General features: G+C 41.2%; 1 protein-coding gene across 1 annotated transcript; it reads left to right on the top strand.

The window, feature by feature from the left end:
• Positions 1–59: 59 nt before the first annotated feature.
• On the top strand, positions 60–19,001 carry cnsta (consortin, connexin sorting protein a). Its single transcript, XM_070830805.1, has 13 exons — positions 60–141; positions 3,012–3,097; positions 3,332–3,724; positions 5,303–5,967; positions 8,135–8,165; positions 9,567–9,653; positions 10,104–10,185; positions 11,955–11,976; positions 12,279–12,345; positions 13,052–13,623; positions 14,122–14,325; positions 16,045–16,198; positions 16,442–19,001. Exons 2-13 carry the CDS (start codon positions 3,085–3,087, stop codon positions 16,648–16,650), a joined length of 2,499 nt encoding a protein of 832 aa, XP_070686906.1. The 5' UTR covers positions 60–141; positions 3,012–3,084; the 3' UTR covers positions 16,651–19,001.
• The last annotated feature ends 81 nt before the right edge of the window (positions 19,002–19,082 follow it).

Raw genomic sequence — 19,082 nt, 5'->3', positions numbered from 1 at the left:
CCGCAGCTCTCAGTACAGGCCTGATGACAGCGGAGGTAACGACCTCTGACTGACTGTGGGTTACACCTACAACCATCACAACAACATCCTCTGCAAAGTGTCTGATGCCCGAGCTCTGACCACCCAGCCACCCTGTCAGCTGTGAGTACCGCCTGGCTGTTCTGTGCCGCAGAAGGCCTGACCATTAGAAAGCTAGGGCGTTCATGTGAAGCAAATTACGGTGCATATTTTTAAGGTTTTGTCCGCGGTGTGGTGGCCAGAGGTGTCTACTGTACGGGGCTAAAGCTAGCTCACGTTAGCCTGTGACAGCAGCAAACGTTAACTAATGTGTCGCCGTAGCATCAGATATAAACATGTAGTTAGTTATTAATGGTTAGTTTCTAGCTTGTAGCGTCACTCAGACTTATTCTAGCAGTTTAAATGAAACAGTACGAGCCAGTTAAGCGTTAACGTTAAATCAACGTTACTGTGCTACAACCGTAACGACCAAGCTAATGGCACTGTTGAGGTATGTTAGCTTCTTATAAAACATAGCTAACATAGCGTTAGGTTAATTAGCAGACAGGCTACTAACTAGCCAGCGTTAATAGTTCATGTTCATGCTACACTGGTGGAAATGACATCTACCGTGTGCTCCCACTGCCTGAGTGCTCTCTGTCACTTGTCTGTGTCTTAACTTTGGGGCCATCAACTTATCTAAGTATATTTAAGCACATGGCGTCAAACTTCCCACCTTTAACCTGCTCTACATCGTTTAACCAGTTATAGTGACATGCTGGCTTAAACTGGTGACCAGCCAACACCAAGTGTGACCAGGGTGCAGCTCTGCAAATACTCATTCTCATTGTCTAACTTGCTCTTTGCTGTTGTTTTGTTAGTTTAGTCACCGTTCATTAGTAGAAGGTCTCTTTTAGCCATGCAGTCTGCAGCCATGCTGTGGTCTCTCACAGGACAGCCTCTGTTCCTCCTACCTTTGTGTTTGTCCTTTTGGCTGAATTCCCCTCACAGTTTGTCCCATCGTCTGTACTTCATTATTTATGGTCCCCTGTGGTGTAGGCCACAGACAGAGAGAGAGAGGGGAGGATGGATGGCTGTGTGGACAGATGGCTCAGTGGGAGAAGGACATTAAAGGATACTGTAGGTACAAAAAAACCCCACATCTACCTCATGAGGAAGAGTGTGACAGGTACAATAACACCTGTGTGTGTGTGTAATCTGGAGGTCGTTAAGCCTTAATGTCACATTTGTTTGTCATGGCCTGGGACTGGTTTAACTTCCAGAGGGGCAATTAGAGCTCAGAGGCCTATTTAAACTTTAAAACAGTCTCTCCTCTCATAAGGTATTTGTATCTTAAAGCCATGTTAATATCTATCCATTGATATATAGCATATTTACCGAAGGTGTCGTCTCTTGTTAAAGTATGTAGAGCTTATACAACCCGAAGGCAAGATTGCTTAGATCATCCCATAGGTTCTCCCCCACCTTTGGAGACAGCAGTCCTCAGTGCTGATTTGGGCCTCCAAGGCATTTCTCAGTAGCATTTGTGTGCATTACTATATTTCATGTACAAATGAGTTTTGATAAGAATATGGACAGACAGGCTTCTACACACATGGGTTTGTTTGTCTTAGCTTTCTTTTTTTTTTATCTTTTAAATGTTTAGGCTGAGTCTTACATGGGGCAGTACAGGATTACAGGACGAACAATTAGCTGAGAGCTGCAGGAAACCAGGACAGCCTTATTCCTCTGAGATGGGCTTTCATTAGCCTGGATGTGTGCGTTTGGAGGTTTCATGTAAAAAAACTTTGTACAGTATTTTAATGTAGAAGTCACTGTCATGCATAATGTAGGCGGTTATAGGGGGCAAAGTCAGTGCAGTGTTTTTAGAGGTATTATAGACTTAATTTTACACAGTATTTTTTAGTAATTATCTCAGAATTGTTTGCAAATCACACCTGTGTACATTGGGTAGACGAGGTAATTGGTTGCAAGGAGCAACAGTGACAAAATAACATAACAGTTTTTAATTCTGTCAGTCTTTGTGTACAATTTGTTGCTGAGTCAACCGTGAACACAAGTAAGGCAGTAAAATCAAAGTTGCTGTTGCCTAATCCAGATTCGGCATGTACTCTGATTTACCAGTTTGTACACCTGCACAGTTTACTGCATTCCATTATAGCAGCTCTGCAACAAATCCTACCTTTGGGAAGCTTATGCTTTGCTGTTCTGGATTACCTAATGTGTGCAAATATAAGTAAACTATTTCTGATTTAGTGTATCTCAGTGTATATTGCCATGCATCAGTTTGCCACATGTAGGCAAACTTAGGTATTCAGTCATTTTTTTTAGCTCTGGGTTCTCATGGTAAATTTGTACTTTTCTGCTCTTCCCATGTCATAAACCTCTCCACAATAAATGAAAAGCACCATAGCCAACTTGTAAATGTCAAAATGTTGCTATCCCTTCAAAGGCTATTCTCATTGAAAAGCTCTCTTTTTATAATTTTAATTGAATAATTTGACCTTTGAATTAACCTTTAAGCTTTATTTTTGTAGCCAAGCAGATCTTCAATGGTTATTTACAGAGGAGTTTTAGGACACGGTTTTGCTTTGATTAGGGAGTAAAACTAATATTAACAAATTTAAATCCTTAATGCTTTCTTACAGGTTTAGGACTTGTTGTTTTTGTTTTTCTAATTCATGCCTTGTCAGTTTTGTATCTTCAGAATTAGTGAAAGTGGTCTGAAATCCCCATGATGTCCTATTACCATGTACATTATAACGTTTGTTTGCTTGCATTCTACTACAGTACAAGGTGTTGGTAGGACTGTTGCACCCTGAACTCTTAAGCCCTAGGGTTTGTTTGACAATTTGGGAATGATGCTAAACTTGTTCTGTGTCTGTGCCTTTATCACTCTCACTGCTGCCTCTGTGTGGAGTTTATCTTTGTTTAACATACTGAAATAAATTCTTACCGCCCTGGTTTCTGTCTCCTTCTCCTTATCTCTGCAGTCCTAAAGAAGGGCTCGTCTAATAGGCCGCGCTGACCTTCAGGCTGAGAGGTCAAACGTGAGGGTCGTGCCAGATGGATCATGGTGGTGAGTGACTAAATCTCACAAAAAAAAACACACACAATAGACCTGCTTATTGGATGTGATCTACAGTAAATGTAACATCAGGTAAAAGCTGAGTATGAGGAAGGCTGGGAGCTGTTTTCTATGCTGTGGTTGGCATTCATACTGTATAGGAATTCAATTGTTCTTTTGGGCTCTTACTTTAGTGGCATTATTGTGATTTGTGTGGTTTTTAACCAATGTTTTATTTATCTCCAGGTCAGTTTCAGGGGGGGGGCAGAGGAATGTCCCAAGTTCAGGTGGGCGGAGTTGACCTCTGTGATAACCTATCCAGCCCTGAAGCTCTCAAACTCGCCCAAACTCGAAATCTCAACGAGACAAACATGTGCACACACACTCCGAGTCTCTCTCCCTCACAAAATGAAGACGGAGAAGGGTGTGGGCACAGCCAGGAAGCCTCTCTCAGCAACACTGGAAAGGACATGGAGGAGGAACAAGGAAAGGAGGCAGGGAGAGGCAGAGAGGACGATGAGGAGGAAGACACTGATGAGGTGATGAAGGAAGAGGAGGAGGAGTCAGAGGGATCCAGCTGTGTCATTCGCTGCCAGTCTCCAGACACTCCCATGACTGATTCCTCCTATTCAGAAACTGGTAGGGAACTTCATATTACATGCATGCGCAAACACACACCTTCACTGTTCCAGCTCTTTGCTTCTTATTTTTCCCAGAAGTGATACTCTTTTGGCCATCTGGGGCAGCAGAACACCACAACAAGCACACAGCTGAGCATTTTATGACCTTATCAAGTTGTTATTAAGCTGTTGATTGCTATTGAGAATGAACTGCACAGAATTTTTGTCGATAGTAAAACCAAAACAATGAGCTGAAAGACTCTGGAGTGCTGCAGAGTTGCTTGATAATTGTCTGGGTTGTCAAACCCCTTTCATATTCCTGGTAGACTGATTAATTGTCAATAAACATATTGATAAGTACTTTCAAATAAAATCATCTAAGAAGATGGAAAAAATACATAGAAACAGAGCAAAAAAAAAACACAGCCAACACTATATTTAATATGATCAAAGCATCTCATTTGCTGTTTTTAAGTTAAAAATGTGATGGTGGTACATGCACATTTAGAATTTTCTGCTTTGAATGTAAGGCCACACAAGGTGGACAGAAACAAAGATGCCAATATAGTCATTTTGCATAATGATGTACTGTGTAGTTCATTGTACATGTGTACATTCATTTGTCTTTGGCAAGTTGTGATTTGTGATTTTTTTGCAGTATATAAATAAAATTTGACTTGACTTGAACACTCTGTTCAGGGTTACTCACTGTTGTCATCCCTTTAGTGGCTGTTAAATTGGTCAGCATTTTGGATTAAGGTCAGGCTGCCTGGGGGTGATGATGTCATTCTGATCACATCACAATCATAGAGGATTGTGGGAGTGAAATAGGACAAGTACGATGTAAGGAGGCTGCCTGGAGAGAGGGAAGGAAATTGAGGAGAGGGATGGGTGAAAAAGAAAGTCAAAAGCACCAGAAAAAGTAGAAGAGAAGTAAAAGTCAAAATGTTATATTTCATACAGTATATTTCCTGGCTCCGTGCCTTTGATGGCTGTGACCCAAACATAATTGACAGTTTGTTTCCCTGTCTGGAAACACTCACATACACATGAAGAAATAAGATATATCCGTAATAGTTGAATAGATTACCACGAAAATGTTAACATTCTTAGCTGCTTACAGAGAGTATTAATGCACTTGCATAATGGGTGTTTAACAAGGAGCATTTGACTGGTGAGGAAACAGTGTTGGTGTTCTCTGTGATTTCTAGAACTCTCTTCACCCAAAACACAGTAATTAGCTTATAGCTGCAAAATCAGTTTAAAATCTAAAGCAATCCACATGTATCTCATTTATGTTCCTGTTCTATATTACTAGTAATGAGCTGAGGCGGTTGATTCTTTTCAACTGCTCAACATTTAGTGAGTAGGAGAGTGACTTAATCCTCTGACCTTTGCTTCCAAACTAATTGTCAGTATTGTATTGAGACAGTGATTTACACTAACTCTGTGATACACCTGTGTCCTCAGGAGTCTTAGACAGCTGTTTGTGAGTCATCTTGTTTCAGCACATTCACTGTGCCGTAGTTATTCTCTCTTTCTCACATCACTCTCACATCTTTTTTCTGTTTGCTGCTGTCTTTCTTGCCCTCTCTAGGCAGTCTGCTGGAGACTCCATATACTTTCAGCCCAGGGACCAGTCCAGAGCCTACGTCACCTGTCATTCCAGAGGTCGGTCCAGAAGTTGCGTATCCCACCAGTCAAATGGAACTGAACCAGAGTGATGCCAGTGAGGACTCTCATAACTCCAACACTGAATCAGTTGCCTCCACCGTGGGGTCCATTACACTGGGACCCACCTTAACCACGGGGCCTAAAGAACCTGCTACACTAACTATAACTGCAGACACCAGGCTTACCAGCCCACCTGGGCCTACATTTATCACAGAAGCTACAGACAGCATAGCAAAAAATACTGACTTCACTACAGAACACCTTACCTCAGTCACAGAGCCTGTCGTCAGCTGTGGGCCTAAATGTGCCCAAGGATTTGCTGGTTCATATGCAGGACCTATCACCTCAACTGTAGAGACAGGACCCCTTCCCTTCACCACAGGGCCTACGACCGCCGGTACAGAATCTACTCTCACCACAGGATCTGTAACCTCAAATTGGGAACACATTACCTCCACTCCAGTGGCCACTTGTTTGGCAATCCCCACCTGCGCCACAGGGCATCTTCCAAGCCCTGTTCTGCTGGACTCTCTTGAGCAGTTGGCACAAAGAGGAGATGACACCCACCTTCCAGAGTACCTTCACCAGGTAACCTACCTGTTTCACTCATTTGTACAGACACTCTTCTCTTTAACATTTTTTTCTTGCTGTCTCTCTGTCACTTTAGTGTCTTTTAACATTTGCTCTCACACTAGTCATTAAATCACTGTTATCCACTCAACCCCATAATCGGAGTGGCACTTTGTACCCTGAGGCTTGGGTGTTTCCACTGTCACTACACACAAACACAGACATGCACCCAAGTACACACATAAGCCTCATGCACACTACACTACAAACGCTTGTTTCTCTCTCACACACAGACGTGCAAGACTGGACATGTATGTTATGGGGTGTTTGAATATTTCTGTCAATTTGATTTACAAATGCCTCCACCTGGCACACCTGAGCTATGCTTACTTCAAGGCAAACAGGTGTGTGTGTGAGAGTGAAAGAGAGTTTTCATCAATTTCCATCACGACATACAAACATGTGCTTCTGCTCCACATTTTGGTTAAATGTTTTGGCTAATGAGTTCATAAAAATGTGTGTTGTGGAAACCTGCAACTCAAATAAGGTCTTGCTGAATTGTGGCATTAGCAGTGTGTGTGTGTGTGTGTGTGTGTGTGTGTGTGTGTGTGTGTGTGTGTGTGTGTGTGTGTGTGTGGGGGGGGGGGGGGGGGGGGGGGAGTTTTCATCTGGAATCAAACCTCACTAAAACAGTAAACACAGCCTTAAGCAAAATGGAAACCACAACCTCTTGTTATTAATCCAAACTCCTGCACCACAATACCACTGTAAAAATGTAGGAGAGCATGTATACAGGAATCCGAATGATTACAACTGGTCAAGTGTCATTTCATGATGCGCGTGTATTTGTGTGTGTGTGTTTATGGGCGTACATTTGTATGCACAAAGAGTGAGAAAGAACTACTTCAAGCTGAATTATCGGTGCAATGACAGTGACTAAGGAAGATATTAACAAACAGAGCCAAACAGAGTTTATATGTGTCACAGTCTCTGAAGAGTTTAGGAATCATACATTAACTCAATGTTCAGTGGTAGCTGCTAATCAAAGTAAGATAAAACAAATAAGCTAAATAAGTTATTATAAAATGAACTGCAAACTGGTCTTAGGAGAGAGAGAGAGAGAGAGAGGGAGAGAGAGAGAAAGAGGCAGATAGTCACAAATGACAAGAAGCCAACACCATTAGCATAGATATGAATTGTTGGCGAAGCAATAGCGAAAGCCAGCGTGGAGAGCCAAAGAATGTACAGATTGTTCGGACTTCATTGAGAATATCTTAGGGTCTTTTGAAGTGCAGACAAATAACAAAAAGATATGCAATACATTCCGTTTCATCATACATATTTATTATGTTGAGTTTTTTAGGCCACAAACATTCTCATTGATATTGAAAGAAATTATGTGCATTTATTTTGTTGGTAGTCACATTTTGTTCTTCATATGTGCCTTATCTGTGGTGGTGCTGTTGCTGATGTGTAACTACAGTCCAAAAAACAGACAATAACTAAAACTTTTTCCAACTTTGCGTCTGAGCCATGTCAGTACAGCTACCTGTAGAGGTCATTCATTCATCACCACCCCCCACTTCATTAGGAATGCAATGCTAGAGCCTTTTGTGCCCTCCTTTACTCCTCCTCCTCTGTTTCTCTCTCTCTCTCTCTCTCTCTCTGTTTCTCTGTCTCTCTCTCTGCGCCTCTCTATCGGCCTCTCTCTGTCTGACTCACACACTTCTCTTGTTCTGTGATCAGCTGAGCAGCATGAAAGCGACACTTGCTGAAGAGAGGTAGAGTGTCTGCCATGGTTTTTCTGTCTTGCTTTTCACTCTCACTCTTCTGGTCTCTCCAGTCTCTCCTAAACGCAGAGAAGTCGCTTAACTAACGAAGTTTATTATGTGTCTGAGATCAGTTTGTATATTTTTGGTCATAGTTAATGATTACAGAAGTCATTGCAGCGGTAGCAGTACATTGTATAGCTCTGTATCGTGTGATTTCTGTCTTCACTTTCGGAGTATTTTTGTATGTTGTAAAACGGCATTTTTCTTTGACTGATCTTGTGTATTTTTACTCTGGTCTTGACCACTATTGAGACGGTTTCCACAATAGTTTCTGTGACACAACTTGTGATAAAAGCATGAAAATGTGTTTTTAAAGTGTGTGTTTTATTAGAAGTTGTAATCTCTCTCTGCAGATTGCTGAGGCCTTTGTCCTTCATGAAGACTGTATCCTTTTCATTCAAATCAGTGTGTGTGTCTGTGCATATTGGGGTTGAGTGATGGGGGGCAGCATTTCTTTTTATTGGCACTATGAATGTCTTACTTATCTCTCGTGCACTAACCTTGCTATTAGCCTATACATATGCATTTATTCCTTTTTTCCCTTTGGCGAACTGTTTTTAATCTGTATTATTTCACAGACTGCACTTACTCTTTGAAGGTTTAGAGTGACTAGGCGTAGTAAAGTTACAGTGGGTTACTTTATGCCTCACTGATTTTACAGACAGCAGAATTAAAAAGAGACCAAGAGATGCAATGGATAGTGGAGAAAAGTGGGGAAAAGAACTTGTGAGAAGAGAAGGGGATAAGAGAAAATACTGAACAGAATAGATTAGGAGAGCACGAAGAGGGGCAATTACACAAGGTGAAACAGAGAGAGGAAAAGCAACAGTAGCTGAGTTGGTGTGTACAGAACGCCCAGAGGCTCACAAGGTAGAGAGGCAGGGAAAGAAGGCACATGTATGGAGGGAAGATAGACATTCAGATTAAAACTCCAATCTGCTTTGTTGGCATGACAGGAAAGAAAACTACTGTATGTTGCCAAAATAATACACTTTCAGATAAGGAAAGGTCGCAGCATTTACAGCTAATATATGAGGAATAATAATGATGCTAACCAGCTGAACTTTGTAGCTGTTTACACATCAGAAGGTTACGTAAGCAACAAACTTTCTGTCTTCAGTTTGAAACGTTGATTGTGACTGTACAGTGCATACATACAACCTGAATACTTTACTCATACACACTCATACAAGTGCACTCAAAGACTTGCAGTATGTGAGTATAAGAGAGAGTATGAGGACGGAAAGGGAAAGGGAAGAAGAAAGGCCGGAGAACGAGCATGAGAAACCGACATTTTGACAGAGGTTTAATCAGAAGAAGCAGATGCAGTGAGAGGGATGAAATTAAAGAGTGAAAGAGAAGCGGGAGCTAGCTTAGCTATGTCATGCATGTATAGAGGGTTAGTTAGAGGGAGGGACCGAGAGAGAGAGCGAGAGAGAGAAAGCATTGAGCCATGTCAAAGAAGGATTGTGTTTTGGCTGCTCATATCCATAAACATGAGAGACTGCATCCTGGAGTGCTTTCTCCCTTCATCTCTTTTGGCCTGACTCTGTTTCCTCCTCTCCTCCTCTCTCTGTCTCTCTTTGTCCTCCAATTTTTTCAGTCTCACGTTCTTTTCTCCTTTCAATTCTATCAGCTTTAATGGTTTGTGAACAGAAGACCAACAGACTTTTAGATAACAATTTTAAAGCAAACTGTTGTCTGTGCGGTCTGTTATGGATCGTGTGTGTGTGTGTGTCTGTGTGTGTGTATATTTCTATGCATTTCTTAACCTGTGATGTTCAGACCAGCGGGCGTTGTGGTGCATCCAACTAGAGAGACTCTACCACCAGAGAGTATTGGACAACCTGAATGCACTACAAGAACATTGGGGTAACACATGCGCGCGCACACACACACACACACACACTTACACTCACACTCACACTCACACAGACATAGTGTATGTTTTTGTTTATCACAAAATACTTTAATATTTGTAATAAAGTTTTATGTCTTGGTCTGTAATATTCACATGCTAAGAATGTAATGTGACAATGCAGTACACACAAGAATTTTCTATAGACTACAAACTTGTAAAAGATGGACGGCTATCAAGCATAACACTACCCAACATTATGACTGCAGCCACTGTGTCTCCCAGTAATGTATATTTAATGTGGGTTCAGTGATCATGTAATGCAAACTCCATCAGACAATATTTAGGATTATGGACCTAAATAGCATTTATATTTGTTTTGCTTACAGCAGAGCTCAGCTCTTAAAAGCTCTCTCATAGTTATAACCATGCTGTATCTCTGTGTACATCTCTGTCTCCTTTAGAGAGTCGGTGTAGAAAGACTTCCTCCAGCCTGGCAACCCAACATCTGGACACTCTTAAACACATCTGCCAGACACACAGTCGGTCAGTCTGCGTGTGTGTGTGCGTCTGCACTCTCAGCATGAACGTCTTTATTTTGTATTGTTTGTATTTGAGCCCCAGTAACTGACTATTCAATGTTTGGATCTAATGAGCCTCATTCGACTGCCCATCTGTTGCTGTGATTTGAAAACAGGATGCCGGATGTTGCTTGAGAAATGAATATTGCTCATGTCTGAGTATCCATGTCTGTACTCGATGAGATCCACAGACTACCGCAATATCTACATGAAAAATAATGCACAGCGAATACTCGACATTGTGCTGACATTTCCCGAAGCTCTTTTGTTATATGTGGAAACAATTGAAGAAAATGTCGTAATTGAGAATTAATTACTAATTGATTAATTAAGTGGATCAAAAACATCATTCAATGACCAGTCGACAATTTTATAGTCTCATAAAGGGGGCATATAGTCACAAGAATGCTCTCAAAATCACAAGAGGAACTTACAATAGCTGTGTGAACTGTGTATTATTCTACGTCAAGATGGCCACAAAAACATGTCTGGGAGGCATTTTAAACCACAATCCTGTCCAACATTCTAAGAAATATATTTGTTTACTGTCTTAATCAGAGAAGATCAATATAAACTTCACCTAAGAACTATGTCAGAGCTGTTTGAATCTAGTGGGATTCAGTTAGCCTAGCTTATTTCGTTGTTGTGTCTTTTTAATGAGCAAACTAGTCTCCAGTACATGCAAGAGAACAGGAGTTTTATACAAAAGTATGATTGTGTACAAATTTAGCAACTCCCCTATGAGAAATTGCACACAGTCACTAATGTGTTTCTTCTTATAATTCTGCTCCTTAGTGGCTAAAATAAACGAGATAAGAGTACATAAGTCAGCTTAGGATTTATCGAAATATTTATTTTTCACTTAAAACAGAGCCTGGTTGTTTCCCTTCCTTTTTTGTCTTTCTACTCCTCCTTAACCTGTCTCTGCAAGGGATGTGCATAGATCAAATTGATTTAAATAGACATATTTACTCAAAAGTCAGACTGTTTCTTAAATGTACTTTATAATAAGTGTACATTTGTGTGTGTGATGTGTGCAAGTTGTTGCACTATTCTAGAAAATCTTGATTTCACAACACAATCAGTTGACCGTAAATGTATATGTTAATATCCTTACCGCATTTGTGTTTGCGTTGTGTGTACGAGTTGTTCGGTGAGGAGTGTGTGATGTGTCTGTTTTTGGGTGTGCTCATGCAAGTGTACAAACTACTCAAGTGTAGCCCATGTTGGCATTTTTCAGTATGTACTAGGAAGTCTTCAGTTTACTATACCTGCCTGACACACACCGGGCCATACCATTCACTCTCTGCATGCTCCCAGGCAGTGAAGTGTGTGCGTCTGTGTCTGTTTGTGTCACTATGAGCATGTATGTCTTTGTGTGTGGTGAGCACTGCAGTGAGAGTTACATATGGCCCGTTGGTGCTGCTGCTGCTGCTGCACTTTCAGACATTTGAGCTATCACACTGCTAGGGTTTCACTTTGCTTAACTCACGCACACACACACACACACACACACACACACACACACACACACACACACACACACACACACACACACGGAGTCTCACTGACACACACGTTGTAATAGCCAGGGAAATATGTTCGGGCTAATATTAGATTGGGAGAGTAGAGAAGGGTCACCCATCTTTCTCGTCTTCATTTACTAAAACCAAGAAAAGACCTTCAGTGCCCTCACCATCTCACTCTGTCTCTCTTTCCCTCTTCTCTTCATAGACCGAGAGCTAAAGATGCTGCGGTAAGACATTCATCATTTTGTTGTGTGTGCGTGACAGAGGGAGAGTGAATATATGTGTAAGACTGAATGATAAGACGAATGTGTATATTGCTTTCCATGTAACTCACTGATGTCATGATGTAGATTATCTATTAAGTGTCTATTAAGTTTAATGTGCCTACTGGTTCTCATTGATTAGATTTGAACTAATGTGTAACGGTGTAACCCTCATCCATTTCTTAACTCTGTATTGTATGTAAATGTGGTAGTTTATCACTACATATATTTATCTATTCATTTCTTCATTTATTTATTGTGTACAGTGTGCATCTCTTGACCTTGTGAGGCCTACATTTGAAGAAGTTGGTGCACTGCCTCCATGTACCTCAGGTGAGTGAGTGGGTGGGTGACACAGTGGTGGTAAGTATGTATGTTGTTGGTTGTTGTGCACATTTATGACAATCAACTACAAACCACTGCATTAAGGCCAACTGAACCACAGCTTTCAGTTGAAAGTAGAGTAATTCATAATTCAGTTAAGTCTTTAGCTAAGTGATGAACCACAGGAGAGTGGAAGCGGTATAAGGTGTGAAATGCATGCCCTCAGTAGCTTTGGTGTACATTTCTGTTGAGGAAAGAGAGAGAGGACATAGTGATGATTAGTTTAAACTACACAACAACCGTGGCCGCTTACACACACAGGAATATGATGGACTTTTTTCCAGTTGGTAGGTCATTTTAAAAAAAATCTAATTGCTGCACACACTAGTTTCAGACAATGAATGCATAAAAAATCAGATGTAAACAGCTGCCATTGCATTGTACATTGTGAGCGTAACTGTGTTGAAAAGATGTATTTGAAGAGGGTTTAATAGAGCAGTTCTTCCTGCCCATAGCAGATAAATCATTGCCACTGTACAGCACATATGATTGCAGTGACATAAACTAAAGTAAGTAAGGCTACTACTAAAGTAAAGTTCACATGGGCTAATGGCGTCACTTTAAGTTAACTCCTTCAAAAGCTGTTTTTATTCACCAACTCTTTATTTTCTGCATTTTCTCTTTGTCCCCCTCTCTGTTTCTCTTTTTCATCCAGAACATCAGGTTGACGGAGGGATGGAGCAGAGAGCTGAAGACTCCTCCCATTCTCAGAGCAACCGTCCAGTCATACCCTCCATTAATTTGGCTGATGGGCTCCATTCCCCTGAGATGTCAGAAAAGGACAGGGAAGACCCAGACAGGGAATTGGAGGGGGGGGACTGTTTCTGTGAATCTCAGCTGACTGACAAGCAGGGCAGTGACAGAGAGGGAGGAAACGCAGAAGGAGGGGTAGGATACACCATTTCAGCCACAGGAAATGAACTGCACCCCTCTACAGCTGGAGAAATGGATCGTTCCAAGCCCGCAGAGCAGCAGGGAGGAGATTTAGGTCTAGCACAGGAAAAGGAGGCAAAACGGGAAGAAGAGGGGAGGGAGGTGGAGGAGGCAACAGAGGCTTTGGAGATGGAAGATGAGGGAGAAGACGAAGAGGAGGAGAAGCAGAAGGAACGAGACTCAGCGTTTTGTCAGAAAGCTCTCCCAGTGGAGACTCTGGTTAGCGGGGCAGAGGTGGAGGTACAGCAGCTGCACCAGGAAGCCCAGGCTGAGACGCTACATGAGGAGACCCAGGTATACATTACAGTCACTTAAGGTTCTCCGAATGTAGATATGAAATGAAGATAAATATAAAGAAATGCAATAGATCAAGAAATTTAAAGTCAATCATTTACGTTGTGTGTGAGTTCCTACTTAGTTTGTTCTGGCAGTAATTTTACACTCTACTTTCCTGAAATTATTTGTCAGTTAAACTGTCGCCACTAAAAGGACCAGTGTCATAATTGTGTTCCTCTGTTGATGAGGGTTGGGTTTCACATTGCAGCTCACTCTAACTACTCAGTTCCTGTATTTATCTCAGCTAACCACTGCTGCTGTCGCTGGAAATATAAAACCTTCCTTGGAACAGCCTACCCATCACTATTAGCTGGCACTGTCTCGCATAAGTTTTAATGGCTTCGATCAGAATTGTTTTGTAGCAGTCCAACTGAGAGCAGTGCAACAAAATGGATTACTGCCTCCTTAATTGTATATTGATATGTAAGTCATAAATGCATTCCAATCTCAATGCAGGAGAGCGCTAAAACCTGCCTGCACCAGGAGGCCCACCTTCTTCAAGAGGTTCCTATGAAGCAGCAGGAGCAGGGTGATGAGTGGAAGGATGAAGAGGAGGAGGAGGAGGAGGAGGAGGAAGAGGAGTTTGAAGTAGAGCAAGTTGACATTATCAGAGAAGCTGCCTCGCTGGACGACATGGCTAAACTCATCACTGTAGAGGAGGTGCGTACATTATCATGTTTTTCTGTGGATGGGTAAAATACAGTAACCATATCAGACTTTTCATATGTTTAGCAAGTTACATTACAGGGATTTTACTAGGTTTTATTGTTTTTGGGCATTTGTTGATGCATTTGCATGAATGCCTGAATGTGTGTATGAAGAGTCGTGGTTGTGGTTATGCATATAACCTGGCACGATTTGTAACGTAGCGTTATAGCTATTAAACTCAGCAAAACACACTGGTATAACCACAAACACACTTCAAACTGGTGACTTGAGGACCATTTTAAGGTTTCTGTCTGTGTCTGCCCATCTAGGCCCTATAATGGACAGAACAGTCCCCTGTTGAGCAGCCTTAATGGTTACCCATTACTGTGATAACCAGTAATGGGTTGCTTTTTGGATATAAAAGCCAATTTTGAATTTAATTCTTCTATACTGAGGCGATTAGACTTTGAGAGAGAAGCAGCAGAACTGAAAATATCTTGCAGTATGTGATGCACTTATCAACATCTAGCAGGATTACTGTATTTTTATTCTGAATTATTTCTGAATGGATAGATTCCCGAGTTTGGTTTGATAGCTGCTTCTATTTTAGATTTACTCAGCATTGTGTTATTACTTGGCTATGAGCTCAAGTGCTGGTTACTGACTTATTTTCATAGTTGAAGCTCTGTGAAAAAGAAGAACAGACAGATGAAAGAGAGGTAGCTGCAGAGAGATACTTAGTGTTCATGGAGCAGAGACAGAAAGAACTGAGGCACATGGTAACCAGAGCTGTGGCTTGTTTTTATCAAATACAGGATGTGGAGCAGCCATATTGTAGCAGTGATACTATTCACAAGTAGTACGCAATTCCCCTGTTTTGGATCTTTGCAATGGGTCTACTTAAGGTGCAGAAGTGAAACAAATCTGATTGGAAGCTTTTCTTAATAAATAAAGAAGGCATCAAGCCCACAGGCTCTGTCTTGTTGATCCAGCACGCTTTCATTCAACTCAAAATTTCAACTGAGTGAATAATCTGTCTGTAGTATTTTGTGCTTTAAAAATGACTGGTACCAGTCTTTTTGTCTATTTGGCCAGATTTTGAAAGAATGAGAATTTACCATTTACCTTTTCATTTAAAGTGTCCTGAACTACAAGTTTTAGCTATGGTAGTCGTTTGTGTTACTCAGCTCCTTCTTGTGAGCAGGTTGTAAATCTCACTGGATCAGATGACTTCATTTTGGGCAAAATCGGTGGAGAGGCAAAAAGGAATCATCTCACAGGAACACATCATTGCAACAGGATCTAACAATAATAGAGTTACAAGTATTGCTAAATATGACTCTGCCTGCCTTCATAGTCTACCCCCACCTGGCCAAAGTTCATTTGCAGTCTTGATACGTATTTTAAATGCTTTTGCAATGAGCCGCTGATCGTTGTCTAATGTGTATAACTGCTGTCATAGGGAAGCAGTGGTAATGTGTGACTGACTGTAAATGACTTGTGGATATCTGCTGGAGGGAGCATTGATAGCGAGGTTTAAAGTTCAATGATGCCGTTTGTGAGACGTAGGCATGGCTGCTGAGGAGCACCCTTTGTTAAAGATTCAAGTTCCGATGTTGTTCGTACAAGAAGACGAAACGGTACACAGTGGTGTGAATAGGAAGGATGTTTATGTCAGTATATGCATCTGTGCCTCCTAACATGTCTGTGTTTGTTCCTTTCTCCTCTCAGGTGTCTCCTGCCAGCGGCCTGGTCTCCATATTGAAGAAGCGTAATGTTTGTGTGGACAACGAAAGCATGTCTGCCGGCTCAGAGCTCCGACCTGACAGACACACTGCCAAAAGACGGGTCCGCTTCAAAGTCCCTGATGACGGCTATGAGCATGGTGGGTTTGAGTGTTTATCGTCTACTGTCCAAGAACTCATATCTACAACTAAATTGCCTCTCTACAAGTTGTACAACTGGCAGAGTTCATTTAAAGCTAGATAACCTACACCAAATGCACAAATACATTGCTGCAACATTGTAAAAATACTTGATGAATTCTGTAGTTTCTGTAGTCTATATTATTTATTTTCTCCTGTCTGACTTACACCCCGTATCTCTGCCTCTCTCTCTCTCTCTGTAGATGTTGGTGGTGGGGACTCCTGCCTGCTCCTTTTCCTGCTTTGTCTGGTTACCGTAGTGATCAGTGTGGGTGGCACCGCCCTTTACTGTGCTCTGGGCGATGCGCACTCCTCGGTCTGTCAGGACTTCTCCAGAAATGCAGATTTCTACATTGGCCAGATACAACGTGGGATAGCTCAAATCCAACACTGGTTAAGCCCGGGGTCATAGCAGCAAACAGTTTGGCAGCATCGTGGAGCTGCTGGCCTTACCTTCTAGCAGGTTCTGGGACAGTGTTTTCTGAGGTAATGGTGCCAGGCAGCTGCTACAGTCCCTGCCACTATGAGGAGCAAGTGGCTATTATGCTGCCTAATTGGCTAAACGATTGGTGAGGAACGATTGGCATCTGTAAGCCTGCTCTACTGCATTTTTAATGCTCTTTGAATACAATCCCAGGGTTCATTGAGACTAAAGGTCATAGGTCAGATGTCCCTTTCCAACACGGAAAGCAGAGCAGAGAGAGAAAGGATAAGTAGAAAGTGGAGACTGCATAACAGAAGAGGAAGAACTGACCGACACCCCCTCTCAACCCTGTCCTGATTAAATAGGTTAAATATTCCCAAAATGGGTTTAGTCATTCTTAATGTGACTGAAGTGTCGCATTGAACTAGCTGAGAGCTGCCTCCGCACACATTCACTGTCAGCCAGTGGTACTTTCAGAAGTCACTGGTAGATAAATCAGCCATGACTGGATACAAAGTTTCACTCACTCAAAAAATCTTATATGGTGTATAGTTTGTCAACTAAGGGGCATGGAGACGCTCTCTCCAAACAAACTGCACGAATGGGAAGTGCCCCAGTGGGCATTTTACAAACTGCTGCAACCACTTGTGTTGTTTTTATTGTCAACTTTTTTAAATCACAAATGAAATTTTGAAGTGAACAAACCAATCTATGATCTACCACTCGGAATGAAATCATTATGTCTTAATCATGTCTTAATCAACCATAGAATGAATGTTTTGAGTTCAATGTTAAACTTTCTGTGTCATTTGTGGGGCATTTGTATACTGTCAGAAAAAAACAAGATTTAAGGGTAACTTTGGTTCTTATCAGCACTGAGCTGCTGATGTCCAAACTATCCATTTATGGTTTTTTAATGAGCTAGATTTAACGTTGTGTAGCATATGCAACATAACACAATGCAGCCCTGTATATATTGTCAGAAGAATGTTTAACATGTTGCACATAGGACTGGTACGATTTTTTTTATGATATTGCAATATTTCTACAGGCTTTGTTGTGTGGGTTCTAGACTAAACGCAGGCATGATTTGATCAGGAAAAAAAAAACAGCTAGTGTTGAAAACAAGAATTTTTCAGTGAACTTTATTGGTACAAGCCTTGATGTTGACAGGATCATTTGAAGCACCGCGACAGTCCACTTCTGCCTGTGTGTTTGCTGTTCGTAGGGATTCTGAGCATCATCCTCTGTGTGCAATTGTCAATGTTTTCTATTTGTTTTCTCCAAATATTTTATTGCAACTCAGAATGATTTCAGCCACCACTTGGTCTTCTTAAACAGTCCTCAAGTTAACATTTGTCATTTTTGTTAATCATGCGTTTAATCTGTTTACATCTGCTGAAATTTGAGTCCTGGTTTGATAGAGAAAATTTCTCTGTGCTGCTTATGTTCCATGGAAAAGCTTTTCCAAGGCTATTCAGGAAAAAGGCGTGTACGCTTCACTCTCACACCAGTGCTTTAATCTTTTAGAATCATTTTAAAGCAAATGCAAGTCTTACTTTTTGCCATAGTCAGGCCTCCATACTTTTTGTGTGTCATTTCAACATACTGCAATGTCTGGTGTCCTGTCCAATGTTTTTTTTCTTTTTCTTAGCTGTAGTAATAGATGCCATAAAAGCGCCCTAGAGAAACCATGTATCACACAAAGGTCTTAACTGTCAGAAACAAACCTCTGTCAAAGAGGGGAGATCCAAGTGTCTTAGCTATGCATTTATAGCAGTTAAAGCTAAAAGCGTATTATCCTTCTCATGGTGTGTCGCTCCCAAAAACCTGAAACTTGGTTTGAGATATGAGGTTTTCTCAGGGTGTAAGGAATTGTTGGTTGGTTCTTGTTTTTATTTGCACGTCGTCTGGCTGGTTCAGATGACTCAGAAAACCTCTTATTTAATCCTCTAGATGATTTTAATTATTTATGAATACGAGGGATGTCAAGTGCAGGTGGTTAAAGGAAAAAAAGAAAAAAAAAAGATGCGTCTTTCGCATCTGTGTTTTGTTTGTTTTCTTTGCTCGATTATTGTCATTTTCTTCTTCTCTTCAGTCGCCATCATTCTGAAGGAGGCTTTGACAGAGAATTACTTTGTAACCTAACTCATCTGAACACCATCATGTTTTCATTCATTGTCAACTATCACTTCCTGAAGATGATTTGAAACAGGCAGGTTTGTGCAACTGCTGTCATCGTCATCCTCACACACAGATGGTTTAAATGTTCAGGATATACTTTTCTGTGTTTCACCCTTTTGGTTTTTAACAGAACATCATAAACGAATGAATGATAAGTCCTGATTTTTGTGTCAATCAGTTGTTGATGAAAAGATTTTTGAGCTGTTTGATGAACTCTTTCACTTTGTTCTTACAGA

The sequence above is a fragment of the Pempheris klunzingeri genome, chromosome 1, assembly GCF_042242105.1.
Source record: "Pempheris klunzingeri isolate RE-2024b chromosome 1, fPemKlu1.hap1, whole genome shotgun sequence".
In the NCBI taxonomy this organism is placed as follows: Eukaryota; Metazoa; Chordata; class Actinopteri; order Acropomatiformes; family Pempheridae; genus Pempheris; species Pempheris klunzingeri.
Note: the sequence above shows the minus strand (reverse complement) of the source record. Positions and strands in the feature narration are given on the sequence as shown.